This window comes from Mchenga conophoros, linkage group LG15 (genome assembly GCF_057382185.1).
Source record: "Mchenga conophoros isolate Kocher_MC1m ecotype Shallow Benthic linkage group LG15, M_conophoros_male_GT1.1, whole genome shotgun sequence".
Classification (NCBI taxonomy): domain Eukaryota; kingdom Metazoa; phylum Chordata; class Actinopteri; order Cichliformes; family Cichlidae; genus Mchenga; species Mchenga conophoros.
The window spans coordinates 15,901,883-15,925,970 of record NC_140540.1 but is presented as its reverse complement, the minus strand read 5'-3'; the positions used below and the strand labels follow the sequence as shown (position 1 = coordinate 15,925,970).

The window sequence follows — 24,088 nt, the reverse complement described above, 5'->3', positions numbered from 1 at the left end:
AGAAATTTGTTTTTCTGTATTGTGTTTCTTTCTGTCTTTATATTTCATACCTTTCTTTTAGTTTATTTTGACAGATTTACATGTCTTTGATTGATTATCTGTTTTAGCTGTGGGGTAGATATTACTTGGCTTAAAAAATACATATAATATCTTGTATCGCTAGTATTTATTTTATTGCATGTTGTCTCATGTCGTTTGGCTCTGTTTTGAAAGGTTTTCAAAAGTTTATTGGCAACTTCAGCAGATCTCTTTACACCAACCAGATAAAGTGAGACATATGCAGTACAATAAACAGTGATAGAAATCCGTATGACACAGTGGATTGGACTTTCTTTTTACATCCAGAGCTACCTTAATTATTTGTGGCATAGACTCAACAAAGTGCTGGAAACATCCCTCTGAGATTTTGGTTCATATTGACATGATGTCATCACACAGCTGGTGCAAATTTGCCGACTGCATCAATGATGGAAATCCCCTGTAACACCACCTCCCAAAGCTGCTATTTTGGATTGAGTTCTGATGATTGTTGAGGCCATTTGAATACAGGGAATTCACTGTCATGTTGAAGAAATTAGTTTGCGATGATCTGAGCTTTGTGATTGAAAAATTTTCCCGCATAACCATACGCCAGCAGCAGCAGCCTGCACCACTGATACAAGACAGGATATATCCAATCCTGTTGTTTATGCCAAATTCATGGAGGAGGTGAGTGTACACCACACAACACCATAGAACACTGGTGTATGTGTGCATAATTTATCTTGAAATATTAACACATTTTTCCCTTTCACCAGTCTAACAGTGCATTAGTGGAAAATATAAGTGAGCTGGCTCACTTTCTTATGAATGTGTACTGTGGTTTCTCCAATTACACTCAGTGCCATGCACATTACAAAGCCTTGCTCACACTAATATATGGTTACATGCAGAATACTTCAAACATTTTGTCATCAAATAACAAAACAGGGTGTCAAGTACAACATTTATTCACTTTATTCCATACTTTTTTGTTTTTGTCTGTTTACAAGACATATGGCAGAGACGCTTCTGCACGGTGAATATTTATCAACACAATAACAACATTTACATTTTAATGACTCCTCCAGTTTACAAATGACACAAAGCGATAAAGCAAAAAGAAATGCAGCGAGTCACACCTCAACAAACATCAAGCATATAATACATGGCTAAAATATTTACAACAAAATATCACAATACTATAATACAGACTGTACATAAAACCAGGATCAGTGTCATAGCAAAGCATGTCTAGAATGCTAAATCCTGGGAACACTATATCATATTTTCAGTGGTGATAACTCATATCCTTAAATCTTTTCATCTCTTCACATTAAATGAAACCTATTCTTCCTGTACGGCTGAATACATTGAGATGACCTAATAAAGCAGCTACTACATACACAAAAACGGTTAAACATGTTTGTATCCTGTTGTTCCACAATGCTAGGCAACTTAATGACACACACACAGTCATATCAAACCATATCTATTTCTTTCACAGCTGACTGACTGCAAATCTATCTGCATCATTTACCTTCACTGCTCTCACCTCTTATGATCTTGTTCAATCATGTCTAATGTGACATATATGGTCTTAAGTAATGCCTTTTCTTGCTGTTTTACTGGCACGTGCTTACTCAGTTTTTCAGTCTCCGGGACAGGACTCTCCCCAGAACTCTGACTTCGATAGGGGTTGGCTGTGCTGCTGTCTGAGGAAATTAATGCAGTGGATTCTCCAGGAGAGGGAGGCGTCTTTGCAGGTTCAACTGGACTTTCATCCTCCGTATAAAGACCAAGAGTCATTCCTGAGTTTGCGTAGTCCACTATGTATTCACTGGCTGTGTTAGTATCATAGCCTGTAACTAATGAAGGGGTAGATGTGCTCTGCGCTTTCTCTGGGTATACTGTATCACAGTGGCTTTCAGATGGATTTCTGAATGGCTGGAAGCAGATTCCCTATGGATACAAACACACAGACAGAAGGGAGCCGTAAAACAAAAAGCTAGGATGAATTACAGCAGCTTTTATATATTATCAAGACTCGGGCATGGATTGTTTCTGTAGTCAGTGAAAGCTAAACCCTACATAGACATGATAACTCAGGATAGAGGACCTCTGGAAGAGGGAAGATGTTAAAGGAGTCACAGTGCATGGACACATAAATGAGTTCAAGACAGAAACTTCAAACTATGACAAAAAACATCTGTAAAACATCTGTGTGCCATTCCAGAAAGCAGGTTCAACAAAGCATAAACTCTGAGTTGCTATAAACTCAGAGAGTTGAAACAGCCCTGATTATGTTCACCCTGAGTGAAGAATGCATGCGTGAAAGAGGATAGCAATCATCGGTGAAGCTCTGATACCAGGATTCCCCATGGCAACAGGTAAATAAAGAGCAGCACATGAATGCTTATGAATCTGGACCGTGATAGCTGTCATAAAAAAACATGAGGGGAGAAAAGGGTCATTTAAAATCCTCCAACTTGAATTGTTTTAATCGCTGAAGCTCGAATTCCACCAAATTTTACATTTGATTTTTAGATCAGATTTTTCAGTTGTAATCTGACAAATTACAGAAAATGAAAACTGAAGAAATGGAGCAAACACATAAGACAGTTTATTCATGGACCTGCGATATCCGTCAGCCCAGTAAGATTGATTTTGGAGATTATCATTGGGAGTAGTTGAGGAATTTATAGACATTGCACCTTACTAAATGTTGCTCAGTGTCATTTGACTGTATTTGACTGCATGACTATACTCAAACCTGAAGTGCCATCAGAACATATTAGAGCTCTCTGCAGTTATGCAAACATAGCATATCAGCACAAATATTCATGTGGGCTAATTTTACAGTCACCTTGGAGTCACTGAATAGAGTCAAATGTAAGGCCATCTTCCTCTAGAGATAAAGCTAAGCCCAGCTCTAAAGTTACACACTATGTATCGCACCATCATTGCATTGTAAACGTGCATATATGGATTTGGTAATACAAAGAATGTATGCATATTTTTATACTTGAGCCTAATCTGTCTTCACTGCTAGAACTGTGACTACAAAAATACAGAACACACCAAAAATACTTGTTCAGTCAAACTAATTTCATAATACTAATTTCTGACAAACTAAAGGGATTTTTGTGTCTCCGTGGGATACAAATTTTTATAGTTTTTAATAAACCTGATCAGAGTTCTGAGTGCTTATTTCCAACTGGGGTTTTATGTTTTGTCAAGCCAGCTAAGGCAAAGAAAGCCTGGTTGTGTTGAACTTCCTTTATAATATAGGCCTCAGGAAGTCTGGGGGGAAACTGTTTAAGATGATATTCAGAAAACCACTTTCAGGACAACTGAAAATACCAATTATTATTTTTTATTAATCCAGCCGCCAGATTTTGGTAGTTAACTTTTTGATTAAATCACAGAATCTTTTTTTCAGATCTCAGAAATTTGAGGTGGATGTGCAATGATCAAGAAAAAACATCTTAAACAGCTTTTTTCATTCAACACAACAAAGTCAGAGAGACTCAGTTTGCTGACACATGTGACAAGGTAAAACAGAAAACCCTCACACTGTAAAATGTGAAAGTAAATTACCAAGTAGTCACTTTAGCAGAAATATAGAATAACATTCAGCTTCTCTACAATTCAAGAAAGCACAAGCTGATGTATTTCTACCTTTTTTTGCTTGACAATGAAAAACCTACAATTTAATCATGCAACTTCTTCAGCAACATTAATGCAGATATAATGCATCCCACTGGACAGCCTCAGATAATAACACACATAGTGAAGTTAAAAACAAGCAGAGACACATGAGCACAAAGAAAATCTAGAAAACCCATGTGAACAGACACAACGACTGGACTATTTATACACCAAGGAGTGATTTGGGATTAGAAACGGGGAGAAAAACAGGACAGATGTGCACATAATCAAAACAGATGGTGGGGACAAAAATAAATCTGAAAAACTAAAAGAAGACAAATGAGAAAGCAAACTAACAAAGTAAAAATGAGAAGAGGAAACAATAACTCAAAAGCCTAAACTACATGTGAAAATATCACCGCCCCATCCCGCAAAATTCATCATTATAAATCAAGGGCCATGACATCCTCGTCACCTTTTGTTGACTTTGCGATGCCCAAACACCCACAGAGCTGAGGGCTGGATTTGGCACGGGCTTCTCCTGGAATTTCTTCCATCTAAACAGATAACACACATCATTAACACATCGTTAGGAAGAAATCTGTAGAAGTGTTTGGTGCCAAAAATGTAATCACAACATGACCACAATGTCTTAACACATCAGAGCCTGTCTTCCACTATTGATGGCCTGGAAATGTTTTTGGTTCAGTGTTTGCATTCAAAAGGAGCTCGTAACAAATCATCAATAACAAAAAGAGACTGAAACTTACTGAACAGCAATGCATAATCCGAGAAATAACACCAGGAAGATGATAACGCTTCCAGCGACACTGAGTGGAGTAACAAGCCCTGGATCTGTTAAAGACATTTCAATTGATCATTGAGCACTTTGCAGAACAGACATTAAACACTCTTAAAAAATCACTGACTGGATTTATACAATTTTAAATAATTAGTATTACCACAGCAAAGAAAAGAAAAAGTTCATAACATTCGGTTTAATTCAGATACTAGTCCAGTGAGTCATAACATTAGAGGTTAGGATCTTAGTTCTTAGCACGCAAACAAATATCTTAACACTGATCAACCGTCGGCTGGCAATCTGTCACAGTGTCTTCTCATGGTTGATAAATAGTTCCAAAGGGAGGTGAATCAACGTCAAGACGGCTTCAGGTACTCCTTGACTGTTATCTGGGTGACGTTCTACCCAGACAGACAAGTGTTTATCGCAAGGGTGGCTCAAACCTCTTCCTCTTGCCCTCCTTGCCCTAATGAGCCAATCAACTTCACACTCAAACACAGTCTCGGTCGTTGTGTCCTTGGGTAAGACACTTCACCTGTTGCCTACTGGTGGTGGTCAGAGGGCCCGGTGGCGCCAGTGTTCGGCAGCCTCGCCTCTGTCAGTGCGCCCCAGGGTGGCTGTGGCTACAATGTAGCTTGCCATCACCAGTGTGTGAATGTGTGAGTGAATGGGTGGATGACTGGATATGTAAAGCGCTTTGGGGTCCTTAGGGACTAGTAAAGCGCTATATAAATACAGGCCATTTACCATTTACTTGCTTCTCACGGTTTAAATTGGTGATATCAGCACCAGACATAGATCATTTGTACCATTTTAAGTGTACATAAAAATAAATGACTTTAAAGTGTTGTTTATAGTAACAAAATCAAGCTTCGGTAATACCAGTTTGTGTGTAAAAAATAAAGGCAACTATAAGGTTTTTTATATCAGGACATAATAAAGCAAATATCTAATCCTTACAAGGTCTCGAAATTAGGTAAATATAACCCGAGATCAACAGCAGCTCGTGACATATAACACTGTGAAATGGTCTAAAAAAAGTGAAAATGAAGAAGCACTGTGTGAAAGACCGAGTATACCTCGTGACTCAGTAGCTCGTAGAACACATTTAGCAACACAAATGTAAAGTAATTGTTTTCTGTATGAATTTATCAGTCTCTCATGTCCAGTGTTGGGAAAAAAGTAATTAATTATAGTTACCAGTTACTTCTTCAAAAAAGTAACTGAGTTAGTAGCTGAGTTATAAGATTCTAAAAGTAATATGTTACTAGAAAAAGTAACTATTGCATTACTTTAAAAAATGTTTAACCTTCTGGGTCCAGAGTATAATTGGCCGTTTTTGACTACTTTTGATTTTACTGCTATAGTTCACCTTTAAAAACTATTTACTTTGCCTTGTTTGGTATCATTATTTTCAGCACAACCTCACATGTCTGAATCTACAGTTATGTTTTCATTTAGAGAAACTGTAGTAACACAATAGATCTAAAATTAGACAAATAACATAAAATCCGAGTAGAAAAAGTTATATTTTTTACTGTAAAAACCATAAACATGTTTAATGAATCATATTTCATAACTTTAAATGCAAATATAAATTGCTAATTTTAAAATCCTCTGCACAAGTTTTGCAGACAACAAAGTTATTTGCAGCAATTTACCTTTTTTTAAATAACCATTTCAAACTATTTAAATAACAATCAGGTGTTCTGCATTAAATAAGATGCCACACAAATTATTTGTTCCACTCCAAAAAATAATTTCTGTCCACTATAAAGGAGAACATCACACGCCTGGTGTATCACTCCTATATACTGTAATCTGCCTTTGGTGGCTTTCTGACAGTACCTGTAACATTCAGCAGTCGCCTCATTGCTCCCATCAACCCGCTGCATGACGTACTTCTCTAGAAGAATGTCTCAGGTTTGTAGCCCCAAAGGATACAGCCTCATTGTTTCTGCAGAGAGGTATATACTGTTTTTTCTTCATTAAATTATATACTGTAAATGCTTTACTGTTTTGTTCTAGAGAAATCTCTCTGCAGAAACAATGAGGCTAAAAGTCATGACGTCAGTTATCATCAAGCGTTTAGAGGAAAATGCATTAAAATCAGACATGACTATGTCGTGGAAATCAGCACATTTCCTGTATCCTTTGGGGCAACAGACCTGAGTCACTTTCATTAGTAGTCTTAGTTATTCCGTATTGAGTTTCTTATATTCCCCATTTAGTTCCTTGAATATTACATTTCCCCTTGTGTCTGTGTCCTTCTGTGTCCCTCTTTGTGTGTCTGTGTTTATGTGGGTTGTGTGTGTCTTTGTGTCTGGTTTCCCATCCTTGTGTTTCATTTCATGTCTCCCCGCCTTTCATGTTTATCTTTGTTCCTCAGCCTGTCATCATTGTCATCACCATCGTTTCCTGTTTTATTGTGAAAATCTTGCATTCCCTCTTCAGTGTGTTTAGTTTTGCTTTCTCTCACTCGTCATGTCTAATTTGTCTTAGCTGTCTTCCCCATGTGTTTCCTGTTCCCTTGTCATTCCTTGCATATTAAAGCCCTCTGTTTCCCTCTGTCCAGCGTTCTTCCTCATTCCCCACCGTGTGTTCTGCCTACCTGCGTGTTTAATTTCATGTATATTCCAAATTTAGTTAGTTTTGTAGTACAGCCATCCAGCAATAAAACCGATAAAACTTTCTGAGTTCATTTTCACCTCCATGAGTCTGCATCTAGGGTCCATTCCTGCCTGCCTTACATGACCAGTTCATGACGCCACTTTGGTTTCATCCAAAGGACAGGAAGTCTCAGTTTGTTCGGGTGCAACTTTGCATGCCTAAGCTAACTGCCATGTGCAACTCTTCTAAACAAGCCATACTTGTTCATTTACCTAATTGCACTGTCTAATTGTACACTGCATTTTTGGATTACTTTGTTAAATAAATAATGGCACAGCATAATATGTCATGTTTTGTAGTTGCTTTAATGTTGCATTTACCTAATTTTAAGACCTGCTAACGACTGCGTTACTTGTATTATATCCTGATACAAAAAAACCTGAGCTGAAAGAGAGTGTACTTTCTTGTTACCATGACTGCATGTGGAGATTCAAAACCACTTAATAACCAGAGTAGTTGTTGAGTTTTAGGTTTTTGGTTCAGTTTTTGCTGTTGTGCTGTGACCAATTTCGACCATGGCAATGCCCATGGTCATAGACTTGTAGATAATATTACAATAGCAAAGTAAATCCTGCCACGCCTTTTTGTCTGTAAAAACAATTAATATTTTATGGAAAATAAATGATCCGTCATTAATTATTAAACGTTTTCTGCAGTTGTCAAGTCTGCCGGCAGCAAATAAGTGCTGTTGTGGGTCTCAGAGCAGTAAAACTGCAGCATCCTGTTTCTGACTTTCAGGAATGTTTTTATTTGTTTGCGTCCTTAGATACATGCCAAGGTAACAAGGTGCTGGAAAACACAAAGGCTTTGGATCGAGGCCATAAAGAGATTTTCTCTGAGGCTCATCAAATTGTAATATTTGGCACTGATGTCGGGATTAGGCTGTTATTACTGCTATGAGTCAGTTGAGCTGTGTTTGGTTAAAGCTCGACTGTAGGAAAACACAGGTTCATGACTGGTAACAACAGCCATTGAGTTATTTAACTCACGAATGTTTTGAGTGGATTTAAATATAAAGGTTGCTAAAAAACATAAAATAAATAAAACTACACAGACATTGAATGGACTAAACTAAGCAAAAACATTTTTTGCTGTATTTTATTCAATCCAGAAAACAAAACGAAAAAATAAAACTGTGTCACTATTGACTGAAATAACAATCTTTACTGGCCTGACATGCCAAAGCATGATTATTGTGCTGATGCATCTGTTGATTATTCACCAACTTAATATCAGGGTGGTATTGGGTGCACCAAACCAAAGATAATCCGCTCACAGGCTCATTCTGAATCATTCCTCTAAGTCAGAGCTCTTATAGACCACTTACCAAATTTTGTGGTTGTAAATTTCTCATCACTGCTTTTTGATATTCCGGTCAGAGCCCTGGCATCGACATTGACGGTGTACTGGGTGTCTGGACTCAGATCTTTTAAAGAGACGTTCCTCATTTTGCCATCCACAGTAACATCTGGAAGAAACCCATTAAAGAAATGCTATGAATGTTGCGTTATATGAAAGTGTGCAAACTTCGCACAAGTGCGTTGCGTACTCACTGAGATACAGTACATCCTGCGTCTTGTAGTAGTTGACTGTATAGCTTTGAACAGCACCGCTGCATTCCTTCTGTGATTTCGTATTCCAGCTCACAAAGGCTTGTCGGTAGCTAGGTACAACTGTGATAGCAATGCTGTCTGGATCTGTAGGAGCGGCATGGGCAACATCAGCTTGGGACAGCATTTTAAAAAGTACTGTTTCAGAATGAGTCAAAAGTTTGGACACACCTTCTAATTTAATGAGTTTTCTTTATATTTACTACTTTCTACATCAGGGGTGTCCAACTCCAGGCCTTGAGAGCCGGTGTCCTGCAGGTTTTGGATGTGTACGTGATCCAACACAGCTGATTTAAAAGCCTATATGACCTCCTCAACATGACATAGTTCTCCAGAGGCCTGGTAATGAATTAATCATTTGATTCAGGTGTGTTGACCCAAGGTGAGATCTAAAACCTCCAGGACACCGGCCCTCTAGGCCTGGAGTTGCCTACCCCTATACATACTGAATACATCAAATATATGAAGCAAGCATTTATGGAATTATATAGCAAAGAAAAAAATGATAAATAAATATGTCTTATATTTAAGATTCTTGAAAGTAGCCACCCTTTGCTTTGTTGACAGTGCTGCAAACCCTTGGCTTTCTCTCGATGAGCTACATGTTGTAGTCACCTGAAATGGTTTTCACTTCACAGGTGTGCCTCGTCAGGGTACATTTGTGGAATTTCTTGCTTTCTTAATGAGGTTGGGACCATCAGTTGGTTGGTTACTGCAGTTGTGCAAGAACCAACCAGCTAAGTAAAGAGAAACAAGAAATAGACGTGTCCCCCAAGTGCAGTCGCCTTAAACCATCAAGCGCTACGATGAAAGTGGCTCGCATGAGGACCGCCCAAGGAAAGGAAGACCAAGAGTCACCTCTGCTGCTGAGGATAAATTCATCCGAGTCACCAGCCTCAGAAATCGCAAGTTCACAGCCCCTCAGACTAGAGCCCAGATAAATACCACACAGAGTTCCAGTAGCAGACACATCTCTACATCAAGTGTTCAGCGGAGACTGTATGAATCAGGCCTTTGTGGTCAAATAGCTGCTAAGAAACCACAACTAAGGAAAAGCAACAAGCAAAAGAGATTTGTTTGGGCCAAAAAACACAAGGACATTAGACCAGTGGAAATCTGTGCTTTTATCTAATGAGTCCAAATTTGCGATCTTTGGTTCTACCATGTCTTCATGTGATGCAGAAAAGGTAAACAGATGGTCTCTACATGCATGGTTCCCACCGTGAAACATGGAGGAGGTGTGATGGTGCGGGGGTGCTTTACTAGTGTCACTGTTAGGGATTTATTTTAAATAGAAGGCACACTGAACCAGCATGGCTACCACAGCATCCTGCAGCGACATGCCATCCCATCTAGTTTGCGTTTAGTTGGACCATCATTTAGATTTTCAACAGGACAGTGACACCAAAACACACCTCCAGGCTGTGTAAAGGCTATTTGACCAAGAAGGAGAGTGATGGAGTGCTGCGCCCAATGGCCTGGCCTCCACAGTCACCTGACCTAAACCCAGTCGAGATGGTTTGGGATGAGATGGGCGCAGAGTGAAGGCAAAAGGGCCAACAAGTGCTCGGCATCTCTGAGAACTCCTTCAAGACTGTTGGAGAACCATTTGAGGAGACTACCTCACGAAGCTCATCGAGAAAATGCCAAGAGTGTGTGAAGCAGTAATCAAAACAAAGGTTGTCTAATTTGAAGAATCTAAAATATAAAACATTTTTTTAATCATTTCACATTCTTTTGTTTTCTACTAGTGCTGTCAGCGTTAATCTCGTTAAAATGACGTTAACGCCATAACCGCATTAACGCAAATCTCTGTTAGTGAGTTAACGCGTCTCGCCCCGTGTGAGGGCTGCACGGCGTCAACGCTTCAGCGCAGTTAGCTCGTTAATGCATTTGCGCCGTGCAGCCAGTCGGTTATGGGTTGCAGTTATGGCGTTAACGTCATTTTTAACAACATTAACGCTGACAGCACTATTTTCTCCATAATTCCATATGTGTTTATTCATAGTTTTGTTGCCTTCAGTGAGAACAATGTAAATAGTCATAAAAACAAGGAAAAATCATTAAATGATAAGGTGTGTCCAAACCTTTGCTGGTAGTGTATACATCCAAACATCTGAATTACTTACCTCCAAAACTGGAGCAAACATGAAGGACTTTTGTGCCCTGACCTGTCTTGTCATCAAAGAGGGGCGTTACTGTGATATTATATGGCTTTTTTTCCTGGAGGCCTGTAAGAGAGGGGGAAGACTAGTCTGAAAACTGATGACAGAGAACTAGCAAGTGACTGTTACAGCATACTTGTTTAGCTTTTTAGCCACACAGCTCAACAGTGATTACGTGCATCCCTTAGAGGAGTTTTGTGCTGTTAGTGCCAAATTTGAATTTGTTCTATGCTTTATATGATACCGCCTTTAGCTATGGTAATATTTTAGCTAGAAGCCTATCAAGAGTATAACTAAAGTACCAAAAGCTGTGTAATCTAAACATACCAAAGCTCCAAGTGCACCAAGTGAAGTGGTTCTTATGATCTGTTTATATGATGAAATGCTTCTTGGGATTAGTATCTATTATAATCTAGTATACGTTTCAGATTTAATATGTGTGCAACAATGGATAAGAATGATTTATTTGTTTTAACAGTTATGCTTATAATTAAATAGTTTAGGTCATCTGTTTCCTCATCTGAGGTTTGAAGGCATCCAAAGAGTTATGAGAGAAGATTTGAGAAGCCCTGAGATGACTACAGGGTTAGAAATGTAGAAGAAATAAAAGTGGGGACACTATGAAAGGCACTTGGGTGAGAACTGTGATAAACAAGAAAAAATTAAGTAATAGCTTCACAATAAGCAGCTTCCTAGCATAAGTAAACACAGATGCTATTGAAGCAGACCTACAAAAACTAAATGGAAATGAAGAATACAAATACAGGATCTATTTCGGTGATTGTCCTTGTTTGTTAACCTTTGAAAAATAGTGTTTTTTCTAATACTTAAAAAAAAAACAAGAAACAGATTTTACCTGGTCCGTGGAACCAGACCTTCACAGAAACATTGTGAGTAAATCTATTTAGCCTGGCTGTTCCTCTGCTTGCTTAAACACAACTGAGCACAAAGAAACACCGCAAACTGCAACACATCTCAGGACACAGTTTTCAAGAAATAACTGTTTTTCTGTAGAATGTATAATGGATTACAGAGCAGCTTTTAACATCTATCTCACCCAGGCTATGCATAATTTGCTACACCCATGAACCAATGATGCTGGAAGATAAGACACAAATGGATCATGTCTTTGCCAATAAATCGGCATGACTCAGATTCCAGCCACAAGGCTCCCTTGGAATTTATTAAACATCCATCTATCAGCCTGTCATCAATTTATCGTTATCACACTGCTCTCTAACGTACCGCTGAGTGTTACATTCGTGTACTCGCTCTCTTTCCAGTGGTACTGACTTCCATCCTGGGTCCAGTCAATTTTATACCCACTGACTGGCTGCATAGGAGCCATCCAGCTGACCTTAATAACTTTGTCATCAGATAAGGTCTGGATGTTGGTAACTTGAGGAAGGCCTGCCGATTAGATAAAGTGAAAGAAAAAAGAAGCAAATTGCTTGACAACACAGCAAAGCCTTTGTCCATTAAACTGAAGCAATCTGGTACATCAATAATAATTGCCCATTAAAAATGCTCAGTAAAAAGCATTTAAACTTACTCTCTCCAACGGCCGGAACATAAACTGACTTCACCACAAGAACTTCTTTATTCTGGAAGACTGTGAGATTTATTCTGTGTGCATCTTGGTTTACAACAACATCACAAGTTGTGTTGCCACAGAAGGTATAATTCCCTCCAGTCATGTGTTCACTGTCATGAGTTTGTTTTATGGTGTAATCAAATGTGCCTCCACAGTCTTTAGGAATACCCTGTGTGGATAATTTGAAGCTTGTCACATAAAAAAATAGAACATACAGAAATCTGCTGTTTAAAGACACCAATGAGATATTTCCTTACCTTCCACATGACACGGACTTTTCTAAGTCCATTTTCTTCCAGTTCAGACACTTTTCTCCACAGGCGCAGGTTGACATGATTCTCTGTAAAAGGTCAAAATAAGAAAAACTATTTTACGCAGGCAGGAATATTATTATATTTGAAAACTGTCAACGGTTTTGGTCTGAAGCCAAGAAAGGAGAAAGCAGTGTGTCTGTTCACACGTTAAATAATATCCTGGAGCTCATGGTAACCGCTGCAAACAACTACGTGTTTACAGCGAATAATTCAATCCTTCATCCACTTTGTGAACTGCCTCTCCAGTTCGGGGTCACGGAGGGAGCTGGAGCCTATCCAAGCTCTCTCGATGTGAGCTGCGGGGTACGTCAAAGACCGCAAGTCCATCGCAGTTCATTATTTTTAGTAATTCTGCTGCAGAAGTTGTAGACTGACCCTCATCTTCGTGTTACATGACATCAGTTCTCTGGAGGTATTTTTTTTTTTAAACACTACAGTCATATTACACAGCATAAAAGACTAAACTTTTGACTTTGTATTATCACATTCAAGTCCAAACCTGCAACTCAAAATGTTTCAGACTTCATTCCTTTAACATTCCTTGATAATGTTCCCTCTCAGGGCCTCAAACCTAAGGTGGCCCCTAGAGACAAAGCATGTACAAACTCCACAACACTTACAAATTCCAAAGCACAAAACACATGCAAACTCCAAAACACGTACAAAATCCAAAACACGTACAAAATAAAAAACACGTACAAAATAAAAAACAAGTACAAAATCCAAAACACGTGCAAAATACAAAACACGTGCAAAATACAAAACACGTGCAAAATACAAAACACAGGCAAACTCCAAAACACGTACAAAATACAAAACACATACAAAATACAAAACACATACAAACTCCAAAACACGTACAAAATACAAAACACATGCAAACTCCAAAACACGTACAAAATACAAAACACATGCAAACTCCAAAACACATACAAACTCCAAAACACGTACAAAATACAAAACATGCAAACTCCAAAACACGTACAAAATACAAAACACAGGCAAACTCCAAAACACAACGGAAGTGTTCCAGGACGCTAGGGGCAGTGTTGAGCTCGATTTGCAAAATAAACGGTTTGTTGCAAACACATGGGCTGTATCCCAATTCAAGGCTGTTGATTTTCTTTACTCATTTCAGAGATCTTGACCCCCCCAATGTTCAGCACAAAGTTACACCCATGCTTACTGTTTAGTTTGGTCACATGTAGTTTTTCCTTGCTCCAGTCACTCCAGATGGCCTTCCCCAAAACACAGCGTACTGAAAAGCCGTAGGTAGTGCAGGAATCCACATTGTTGATCATGATGGACCCATTAGCTTCATCATTTAGTAGACAATATGGTCTTGTATTGTTTCCAGTCTCACTGTGGTCACACTAGGAGAAACAAACATTTCTTCTTAGGAACATCACTTCACTTCTAAAACATACTCAAAGCTTTTACCAACAGTCACTAAATTTATAGGGTGCATGTTTAAAAAGAATCGAGATTTATAAAGGTTTATTTTTTATTTTGTTGAATTGATTATCCAGGGAAAAAAATCCATGCAACAAGGAACTTTTTTGAAGTTGAGGAGTTTTAGATTTCTTTTTAAATAATTTATTACATTAAGTAAAATACTTTTCTTGCCAAATGTCACCACTATTTGCCAGAAGTCATCCTTTAGCTGAATGTTTTTATTTGTTAAAAGTAATGTTTAATCTTATCTAAAGATAATTAATTGTAACTTAATTAAAAGGAATATTATAATATTAGTATTATAATATTTTTTAATTCTTAGAAACATTTCGAAACAAATCGCTGTCAAAATTGAATGCTGAAAATATTTTATAATGAAGTTAAAAATGAATATACTGAGAAATCAATTGCGTCAGTTATGGATACAGCCTAAATATTCAGCTATAGAAATATCACATGCTGCTTATTTATTTTCTATTTGTTTCTTCCAACTAGCACAGTATATCCATTATGTCCCTCATGTATGTATTTTATTTCCCATTCCACAGCTTTATGTCCCTTGGGGAGAAAACGTACAAACATACAGTACAGCTCTAGGTGAAATCCGCGAAGTAGCCGACTTTGTTAATTTTTGGTTTTTTTACAATTATTATAAATGTTTTAAGGCTGTAAAAACCCGTCACTACACACTTTATGCACTTTTCTCAGACAGGCATGAAGATTTTCACACTTTTATCTCTTGTTTAAACACTCTCAAAGTTCAAACCTTCGTAGAAAAATAAGTCCAGTATTATAGAATGAAAACAAAGGAACCCTTGGTTGCCTTTGACGGTGCAAAAACGTTTAGTCAACATTGTTGAGTTTGTTGGGGAGAAAACTTACAAACATACAGTACAGCTCTTCAGAGTCACACTGCCACAGCTCGAAGATTTATGTAAATTTGACTACCTGAACGCATTCTATACTGTGCAGGAGACACAGCACGAGATTGATTGATAATGGTCTACAGCCAATCAGGACGCAGAACACAATGCGCTGCAAAACAGCGAGGCTGCGAAACGTGAACCGCATTATAGTGAGGGACCACTGCATATGATTTTTAGGTGATTACAGGTTATCTAATTTGTGTTTTACCTTCACTACCTGTGCAGCAAATGTGTTTTTATTTCTGCATTCCTCAAATACCGCAGAGATTAGAGGTTTGAGACAAGCCAGCTTTTCCTTACCTCGACAATTTCTCCTCCAGCTAAAACCTGGAAGTGAAACAAGTCCCCAGTTAGCCATGAAGGGTTAAATATTGCAAACATGTTGGCAGAAACAAAAAGAGCTTATATAGTGTCTACATTTTATTTCCCATTCCACAGCTTTATAGCAGTTTATACCATCTGCACTTTTGCATCTGATGACGCAAATACTGTTTATGACTAGATATATAATTTTTTTCTGGACAGAAATCTTTAGCTAAGGCACATATTGGGTACTATTTTAAAACATTATTGCTTAACCAACTAAATTAACTTTCACAAGACTAGGCAAAACTATTAACATGTGTATTAGAATTTCCTTTATTTATGTATTATTCACATTATTTACTTGGGTTTTAGCAGGTCATTTGCCCCGCGATGGCTGCTCCCACCAAGTTTGGGTTTTTTGTTCTTTTTAATTAAAGGATGCCAGCTACGCTCACCGTTTGTCTGCGGGCTTTATTAAGTTAAACTTCCACAACACATGAGATGAAATAAGTACAGCCCAGGATTTAATAGCTTGTAGAACAAACTTTAACAGCAACAAATCGAAGTAGCCATTTTCTGTTTGACTTCATCAGTCTCTCACATGCTTCTCACATTGCTTCATTGAGGTTTGTGGGAATTTGTCTCGTAATGTCCCGCCGCAGCATTTCAGTCAGATGGACTGGACATTGAATGGGTCATTGCAACAGCTTTATTAATTTCTTTTTCAGAGAAATTCAGCCATTCTTGTGTAGCTCTGCTGCTGTCCTTGGGATCACTGTCCGGTTGCACATGCCCGGTTCCAGCAAAGCTTGAACTATCAGATATACTCGTCCCATCTGACTCTAGAATACTTGCAGAGGAGTTCATAGTTGACTCAATGACTACAAGGGGCCCAGGTCCTGTGACAGCTGCTATGAGCTGTTTGTGCTGATATGTTGTGTTTGGTGGTCGTGTGCATTATGGCCAAACATTTCTGTGCTGCTATGTTCCTTTTAGAGAGAAGAGGCTTTCTCTTGGCATCCCTTCCAAACAAGTCTTACTTGTTCAGTCGTTTTCTAATTTTGCTGTCATTAAGTTTAAAATTTCACATGCTAACTGACTCCTGAAGAGTCCTTTCAAAGTTTGACCTGGAGGCGAATTTACTTGGAAATTAATTCCTAGAAAGACTGTCTGATTATGTTAGTGCTAGTTACACTTGCTCATCAGTTAATCTAGTGCATTTGCATAGCAGCATCAAGCTGCTGCTTACTCTCTTAATTCCAGTGGGAGAATTGTTTTTTGACATGACTGTAGATCGAGATGACACATTTTTTGGGACTTCCTTTTTATTTTGTCTTCCTGGAAATCTGTTTATGTAACTTGCTGTTTAATGTATGAAAATGACATAACTTGTGGTCATCGTCATTGAAACTGTTGTGTTTCATTCAGCATTTTTATGGCAGTGTCGTAACTAATTCTTGTTATTGTTTCAAAGTGAGTAGCTGTGCATGTAATGAAAGAGCAACGTACTTTCCTGCATTTGACTTCACAGCGACCCGGCTCTAACGGAGAAAGTCGTCGCCATTTAACTGAGAGCGAACCTGCAGAGTCAGCCACCTCTAGGTCCTTTGGGGGAAGACTTTTACCTGAGTAGCAGACATTTCAACATCATCAAAAACATTCATAAATATAGTTATATGCAATGTAATCCATGTCACTTACTTATGTCATGTAGCGCAAATGTACGAGGCTCAGAGGAAACATTCCAGTGATGAGTTGTGGCTTTCACGGTAACAGTGATGTTGTCATCTCGAAGTGTGAATAGTTCTGTGAGTGTGCATGTTGTTTTCTTTGAGTGGCATTGTAAAATTTCCTTTTGTTTATAAAAAACACTGAAGGAAAGAAAAATCTATTAAATAATTTAAGAAGCATTAAAACAAAGGGAAAAAAATCTACATTAGTTGTTATACACAAGAGAAAGAAAATACAAAACTTACCTCTCTACGGCATAGTTCACTGGGGGATTCATGTGATGCTCCCATGTGCATGTGAGGCTGTCTAAGCCACCGCTTTCCTCTTGATTAAGCTTATAATGGACACATGAAATATTTCTGGGTTTTGCTGCTGAAGAGAAATTAAGTTATTAATGTCCTACATTTCCCTTTAATGCAGGAATGCTCAACTATATTTATGTTGGTAATGGAAGAAAATGACTTCTTACAGTACGTTTCTATAATGGTGCCTCCAATGACTTGCTGAGTATCTGCAGTATAGCACTGCAATGTCGCACGAGGGTGAGTGAAATTTCTGAGTGACAAGACTGTGTGTGTGCGGTTCAACATGCTGGACAGGCTATCATCAATGCGATCGTTGTTCAGTTTCCAGTAGATTTTGCTCGTGCCATCGCACGCGCTCTGACATGTTATCGTGATGTTCTCTCCCGCTTTGATGTATAGATCTTTAGGGTAAACACTGCAGGTGTTGCTGTTGGGGCCTGGAGGAAATGATCATTTTAATTAAGGTAATTGAAAAAACTCTTTTGTCTCTGTAGCAAAAACTGAAGCCGGCAGATGGATTGCTTAGGTTATCAGATGCATAGAAACAGGGAAAACAGCTGGCTCACAGAAAGCACTAAAGCATAGGAAAAAAGCGCTTGCATGAATGGGTGTCTTGGTCTCGTCCGTGCCCACTCCGGGTCAGGGACCAGACCCTGCCCCAAGTGGAGGAGTTTAAGTATCTCGGGGTCTTGTTCACGAGTGATGGGAGAAGGGAGCGGGAGATCGATAGACAGATTGGTGCAGCGGCTGCAGTGATGTGGACACTGTACCGGTCTGTTGTGATGAAGAGAGAGCTGAGTGTAAAAGCGAAGCTCTCAATTTACCGGTTGATCTACGTCCCTACCCTCACCTATGGTCACGAGCTGTAGGTAGTGACCAAAAGAACGAGATCGCGAATACAAGCGGTGGAAATGGGTTTCCTCCGAAGGGTGGCTGGCCTCTCCCTTAGAGATAGGGTGAGAAGTTCGGCCATTCGAGAGGGGCTCAGAGTAGAGCCGCTGCTCCTCCACATCGAAAGGAACCAGTTGAGGTGTTTCGGGCATCTGACAAGGATGCCTCCTGGGCACCTCCTGGGTGATGTGTTCCAGGCATGTCCCACTGGGAGGAGACCCCCGGGGCAGACCCAGGACACGCTGGAGAGATTATATCTCTCGGCTGGCCTGGGAACGCCTTGGTGTTCCTCCGGGTAAGCTGGAGGAGGTGGCTGGGGAGAGGGAGGTCTGGGCTTCTCTGCTTGGGCTGCTGGCCCCACGACCCGGCCCCGGATAAGCGGAAGAAAATGGATGGATGGATGAATGGGTGTGAACGGGTGACTGAGGCATGTTGTAGAGTGCTCAGGTAGAGTAGAAAAAAGATCTATAAGGACCACTTCATTTTATTCTTTTTATTTCCTCCAGCACTCAACTTCTAAATTCTTCTTCTCTGATTATGTCTCATTGAGTCCATGTGTCTTGGTTTTATCTAACTCATCATCTTTTCTTACCCCTTTCCTCACCTGTGTCCCCGTGTCTGTCTGGTCTCTCAGTGTTTGCTCACCTTTCTGTCATTGTGTCAAGCCTGCGCATTTGTGCTTTGTTTTTTCCTGTTTTATTTTGGTGTCTGTTCTTACTTGTATCTTATTTGTATTTCTATTTCCTTTTGTCAGTTGTAATGAGCCCCAGCTGTGATCCCACCTGTTTCCCTTCCCTTCATTATTCTGTGTGAATATATATTGTCTCAGTTCTTCCTCTTGGCTGTGTCCTTGCTTCTTGTTGATTTTCCCTCTTTAAAGAGTGTATTTCTTATTTTTTAACCTGCATTATTTTGTGGTTAGTTGAAGTTCAGCAATAAAGCTGCTTGTTAGTTTTAACCCTTGTTTCTGAGTGCTACATTTTGGTCTGACTCCTTACTGCAACAATACCAGCCTCGACTGTTTGTTCACTTTTTTTGTATTTAGCCCACACTTCCTCTTGTACAGAGGGTTTTTTTTACACTTGGGTTGGGTCATAGTCTGCTACTCTGAGAATACGAAGTTCTTCTTACCCAGCTTCCTTTCTTTTTCTTGAACCAATTCTCATTTCTTCATATTTTTGCTTCCAGGAAATCAGACTTTCTTGTCATTTTTCTTTAAAAAAAAAAGGAATAGTTCTCTAGGTTTTTGGAAAGTCTTAAAAACACAGTCTGACAGGCATAAAATAGGATTTTGCATCAACCAGTTGGTTCCCAAAGAGCGAATTAGTCGAAACCTCTGCATATGTCAGCATAGTGTGCAGTGTGTCCTTAAAAGTAACTGAGGAAAAAAGAAGAAGTGGCAAGCAGTAAAAAAAGATACTCTGCAGCACATGATCACATGAACGTGTCCTCAAGAAAGAGGAAAAAAGTTAACAAAAACCTGAAAAATAACCTGAGATGTGAACCCAAACACAGAAAAGTTCCACTAAATTTTGATCCACCATGAAGTATCATCTGGAAAGCACCTGACTGGAAATGGCTTCATTATTTAACCTGACAATAATCCCAAATACACCAATGCAGTGAAAGCATACCAGGATATAAAAAACACACAATGTAGCACTATCATTCATGGATCTGCCTCAACTTTATCGAGCAGTGTGGGATCATCTTGACACAGAACAGAACAAAAAGGCAGCCGACATCCAAAGGAGAGCTTTGAATGTTCTTCAAGGAGCCTGGAGAATTATTCCTAAAAGTTTGGGCTGTGCTGAAAAATAAAGGTGGTCATACCAAATATTGACTTTTAAGCTTGTTATTTCCCCATTTTCTCAAGAAAATATAAATAAATGAGGAGTGGCTTGAGACTTTTTGCTCACCTAACTGTAATCTAATCCCACTTCTTAGTCCAACACAATTTTAAATCAGCAGAAAAATCTGTGCAAACTGGAGACTGAATGTGATACAAGAGAAAGTTTTGTTAATTAGGCTTTGCATCTTATGCAAAGATTTAAATGTAATAAAGTCACGATCACTAAAAGTGTTAAAACATTAATCTATAGCATTCGAAATGCAAAAATAACCAGTGTAACATCCAGAATAATGCAAAGCTATCAAGAAAAATCTTTTTCTTATTCTTGCTGTTCTTGCACTGTTTGCTGCAACGTAGAAGTTTCGCAACTGAGATGAATGAGTCAGTCAAGTATGTCAGCAGCCTAAAATGAATACGATATGATACACAAGACTTTCTTTGATGACTCGTTCTGTAATTTCATCAAAGCTACACCATAACACCGTCCATGCCCAGGTTAGTTTTCTTACCTGGAAAAACTCATCATGCTTATTCCATCCTTTAATGTGATGACTTTATAGCTTGCTCACAACTTTACTTAATTTGGCATGCTTGTGCAAGTTTTAGCTGTAACAGGTTCGTTCCATGTAACATTTAAAGCTTATTTTTTGATGACCAGAAGTTTCCATTTTAGACAGCCAGCGCTGAATCAGGTAGTTTTTGTTTTGTTTTTGTTTTTTTAATGAGTCTTAACTGTGATCATCCTGAAAAGCTCGATCATCAATCAGCAGGATGGACATATCTTCAGTATTTTAAACAGTTTTTACTGCCATGTCTGTGTTAACTGGAGGCATTCTGATGAGTTACAGCAGGAAAATCCCAGGTGCTAGCTACAGTAAGACAAGCAGCATAGCAGGCCAGTAATGCCATAACCCTGGAAACAATAACACTTAATTGAAATGCAATAGCTTACGCTTTGAAAACCTACCCATGATCCACTTCTCAACAGACGTTTTTGAAAAATGAATTTTTGCTTGTTTTTGTGTAGATTAAGCCTTACATCCTTAGAGAAGCTTATAGTTATTTTTAAAAAAAAAGATTATTGTTTGGGCACTGAGAGTAGAGAATAGACAGAGTCTGGGGTGGTCCAAGGCCCAATCACAATCAGTGACTTGAATAATGTAAATCTAGAAGCCTGTGAACCTTTATTTAGATCAGAAAGCAGTTTAGTCAGATTCCCACAATGTCTCATTTCAAGTTCCTACGCCTGATCCTCATCCTTGCATCTGTAACATACTGCAGAATGCCTCAGGGGGGATTCATGGAAAGTATGCTATCAATTCACAATACTTTCTGTTAGTGCTCACTAACAGTTTCAGGTTTAAAGCTTATTATGTGAAGCAGCCACAGAAAGATTTCAGTTCACATTAACGGTACATGAGCTCTTTGAGATTCATTATTACAAATAATAGCATCGTGACGATCTGACACGACCCTGAGTCTGCTATGTAAACAAGATGACATGCTCCAAACAGCATCAACTCTTACACCGTCATCAATTAAAAAGAAAAATTTCTGAGAAATTTCTGTGAAAACTACGATCGCTGGTGCTCTGACTCACATTTAGTGACTGAACAATAACAAACTAAATCTTCAAAATTCCTCTGAACAGGTGTGATGTCTGAAACGTGTATTGCACTGCATTTGGTTTGAATCAAGCTGCTTTTCTCATGCTTAGCACCATATGTACCCTGTTCCCTGACTTCCAAGAGGTCAGTGCCCCCTGTGGTGGCATGACAGAGACACGACCTTAACATTACTTACTGTACAATATAAAGCGCCTTGAGGCGACTGCTGTTGTGATTTGGCGCTATATAAATAAAATTGAATTGAATCGAATTGAAACATTAACAAATAATTTCATAGTTTTATAAAACCGGTGAAGAATATTACGCCAGAGTTAATACATATTTTACCTTTGATTCATGGTGTTTGAGTCCCATGAATCAATGAGACTACCGGAGGTCTCCCTGGCCCTTTGGAGGTACCTCACCCTCAAGTTGGGAAAACATGTATAAAGACTTGTTAATAATGTAGTTTGTAATGTAGTTTGGATAGTTTAGATTATTTAGCACATTTCTCCTGATAAAACTGTTACACTGAAGAAGGATGGTCTATTTTTACAATATTTAATTGTTGTGTTGTTACTTTAACTTATCTAAAAAGGACAATGTGATCATCTGTTATAAAGAAAAGCAACAGACCATTAGAGGAGTTCCCAGAATAGGTGTAACCTTGTACAAGTTAGAAAGGAAAAGCACTGTAACTTTTCAATCTGATTAGATTTGTTATTGCATAAGTTGTGTTTTTTTTTCTCTTCTAGTCCTCATGGAAAATATTTAGACAAGCAGGGACACTTCCATGTAGAATATTTGTTGATTTTCAGTAATCGGAGAAGGATTGTCAGACATTTCATCAGGTTCTGTTCACTTTGGTTAAAAAATGAGGTGTTTTATTAAATCAATGGAGCCACATATGGTTACCACCTATCCGGATCTTTGCTTTTAGAAGAAAAACGAGTCATTCTTAGTAATGCATACTTAAACAGAAATAACACCATTCAAAGCAAAACTCTGATACAGTTAAAAAGTTTAGGATTCTGATCTTATTTCAGATCATAATTATTTAAAATGCTGGAGGTTATTATTCTTTCAAAGTGAGAATATTTGTAGGTAAATTTGGGTCTAAGCACACATGCAAGAGTAGCTACCCTTCATTACTGAAAGTAGAACAAAAAATGGGCATTTCCCATAAAGCCCAGAACTGAGTTTTATTGCTCAGCATATCTGGAAATCCCTTTAATACTTATTTTGTTTTCCAACTATGCGACGCATAAAATGCTAAAATTGACTTACCAGCACGAATGGATGAGATTCCAGCCAGGATAAATACAAGTTGGAAAGTGTACATCTTTTTATCCTGTAATCAGACCTCAGACAAATCCGCTGTTCAAATGCATTTAGAGCTGACAGTTATTCCGCTGAGCAACACAGAAGCACTCCAACGGCTTCAACCGAGGCTGTTATGATAGACGGCACCCGACCCTCCGCCACATTTTCCTAACTAACGCTTTATTTCAGCCATCATGTAACAGGAACTGAAGCAAACCCTGAACTGAACAGGAGGTATTGCCCAACTGGAAAGACAGAGAGAAAAAGAGGAAGTGAAGTAACTCCTCAACCGCCTTCAAACTTTGATTATTTCAGTCTGTTATTATCTCGGCGACGTGAAAGGGAGCTCATTTAAATACCTCCCCGCTCCGGAGACTCGCGAACCACACGTGACTGCCGGTAAATCAGTTCGTATAATCTGGCGCACAGCCAATAGCAGCAGAGCACTTTATGACCTGGACATCAGCAACATTCTCAAACACAAAGTTAATTGAGTTTTTTTTTCTCTCTCATTAGTTTTTATTGAGTTTTGTTTCAGTTTCCAGGCTTGTGTCTGTCGGGCAGACTGTGGTGTTTAAAGGACGCTCAGTTGGTACTAAGGGTTCCAAAATGCTCCAAGAAAATATCCCCCACACCATTACACGACCACCAGCAGCCTGAACCACTGATCGATCCAGGATCGATCCAGGATTTCATGTCATGTTATATCCTGAATGTTGTAGTAGAAATTGACGCAGGCAGACAGATCGCTCTCGTACACTGGGGCCTCTGGATGTCTGGGGCCTGGATCTTCTCCATGCATGCTTCATGCTCTGGGAGACAGGGCTATGGCTCCCCACACCCTCTAGCAGATCATTACATGGAGAAA

At 38.9% G+C, this 24,088-nt stretch overlaps 1 protein-coding gene across 4 annotated transcripts; it reads right to left on the bottom strand.

The window, feature by feature from the left end:
* Window positions 1-979: 979 nt before the first annotated feature.
* LOC146558113 (interleukin-6 receptor subunit beta-like) lies at window positions 980-23,549 on the bottom strand. 4 transcript variants are annotated; one of them, XM_085247650.1, is made up of 16 exons: window positions 23,185-23,549; window positions 17,712-17,984; window positions 17,488-17,614; window positions 17,213-17,382; window positions 17,021-17,136; window positions 15,506-15,532; window positions 14,011-14,197; window positions 12,768-12,850; window positions 12,469-12,679; window positions 12,162-12,326; window positions 10,881-10,982; window positions 8,695-8,838; window positions 8,469-8,609; window positions 4,440-4,524; window positions 4,145-4,226; window positions 980-1,980 (listed from the first exon to the last, which is right to left on the bottom strand). In XM_085247650.1, exons 1-16 carry the CDS (start codon window positions 23,237-23,239, stop codon window positions 1,570-1,572), a joined length of 2,379 nt encoding a protein of 792 aa, XP_085103776.1. In that variant the 5' UTR covers window positions 23,240-23,549; the 3' UTR covers window positions 980-1,569. The 4 variants fall into 4 exon arrangements, with proteins under 4 accessions (XP_085103776.1, XP_085103777.1, XP_085103778.1 ...); XM_085247651.1 differs by having other exon boundaries at window positions 17,488-17,611; XM_085247652.1 differs by lacking the exon at window positions 17,712-17,984.
* Between the last annotated feature and the right edge of the window lie 539 nt (window positions 23,550-24,088).

Bases quoted from the DNA above. Each gene is read 5' to 3' on its own strand.
- LOC146558113 (XM_085247650.1), bottom strand. From the start codon at position 23,239: ATGTACACTTTCCAACTTGTATTTATCCTGGCTGGAATCTCATCCATT. The intron at 12,851-14,010 runs GTAAGCATGGGT...GACCTTTTACAG, and splicing joins ACATGTGACCAAACTAAACA to AGAATCATGTCAACCTGCGC. The intron at 1,981-4,144 runs GTGACGAGGATG...TTGTATCCATAG, and splicing joins CATCGCAAAGTCAACAAAAG to GGAATCTGCTTCCAGCCATT.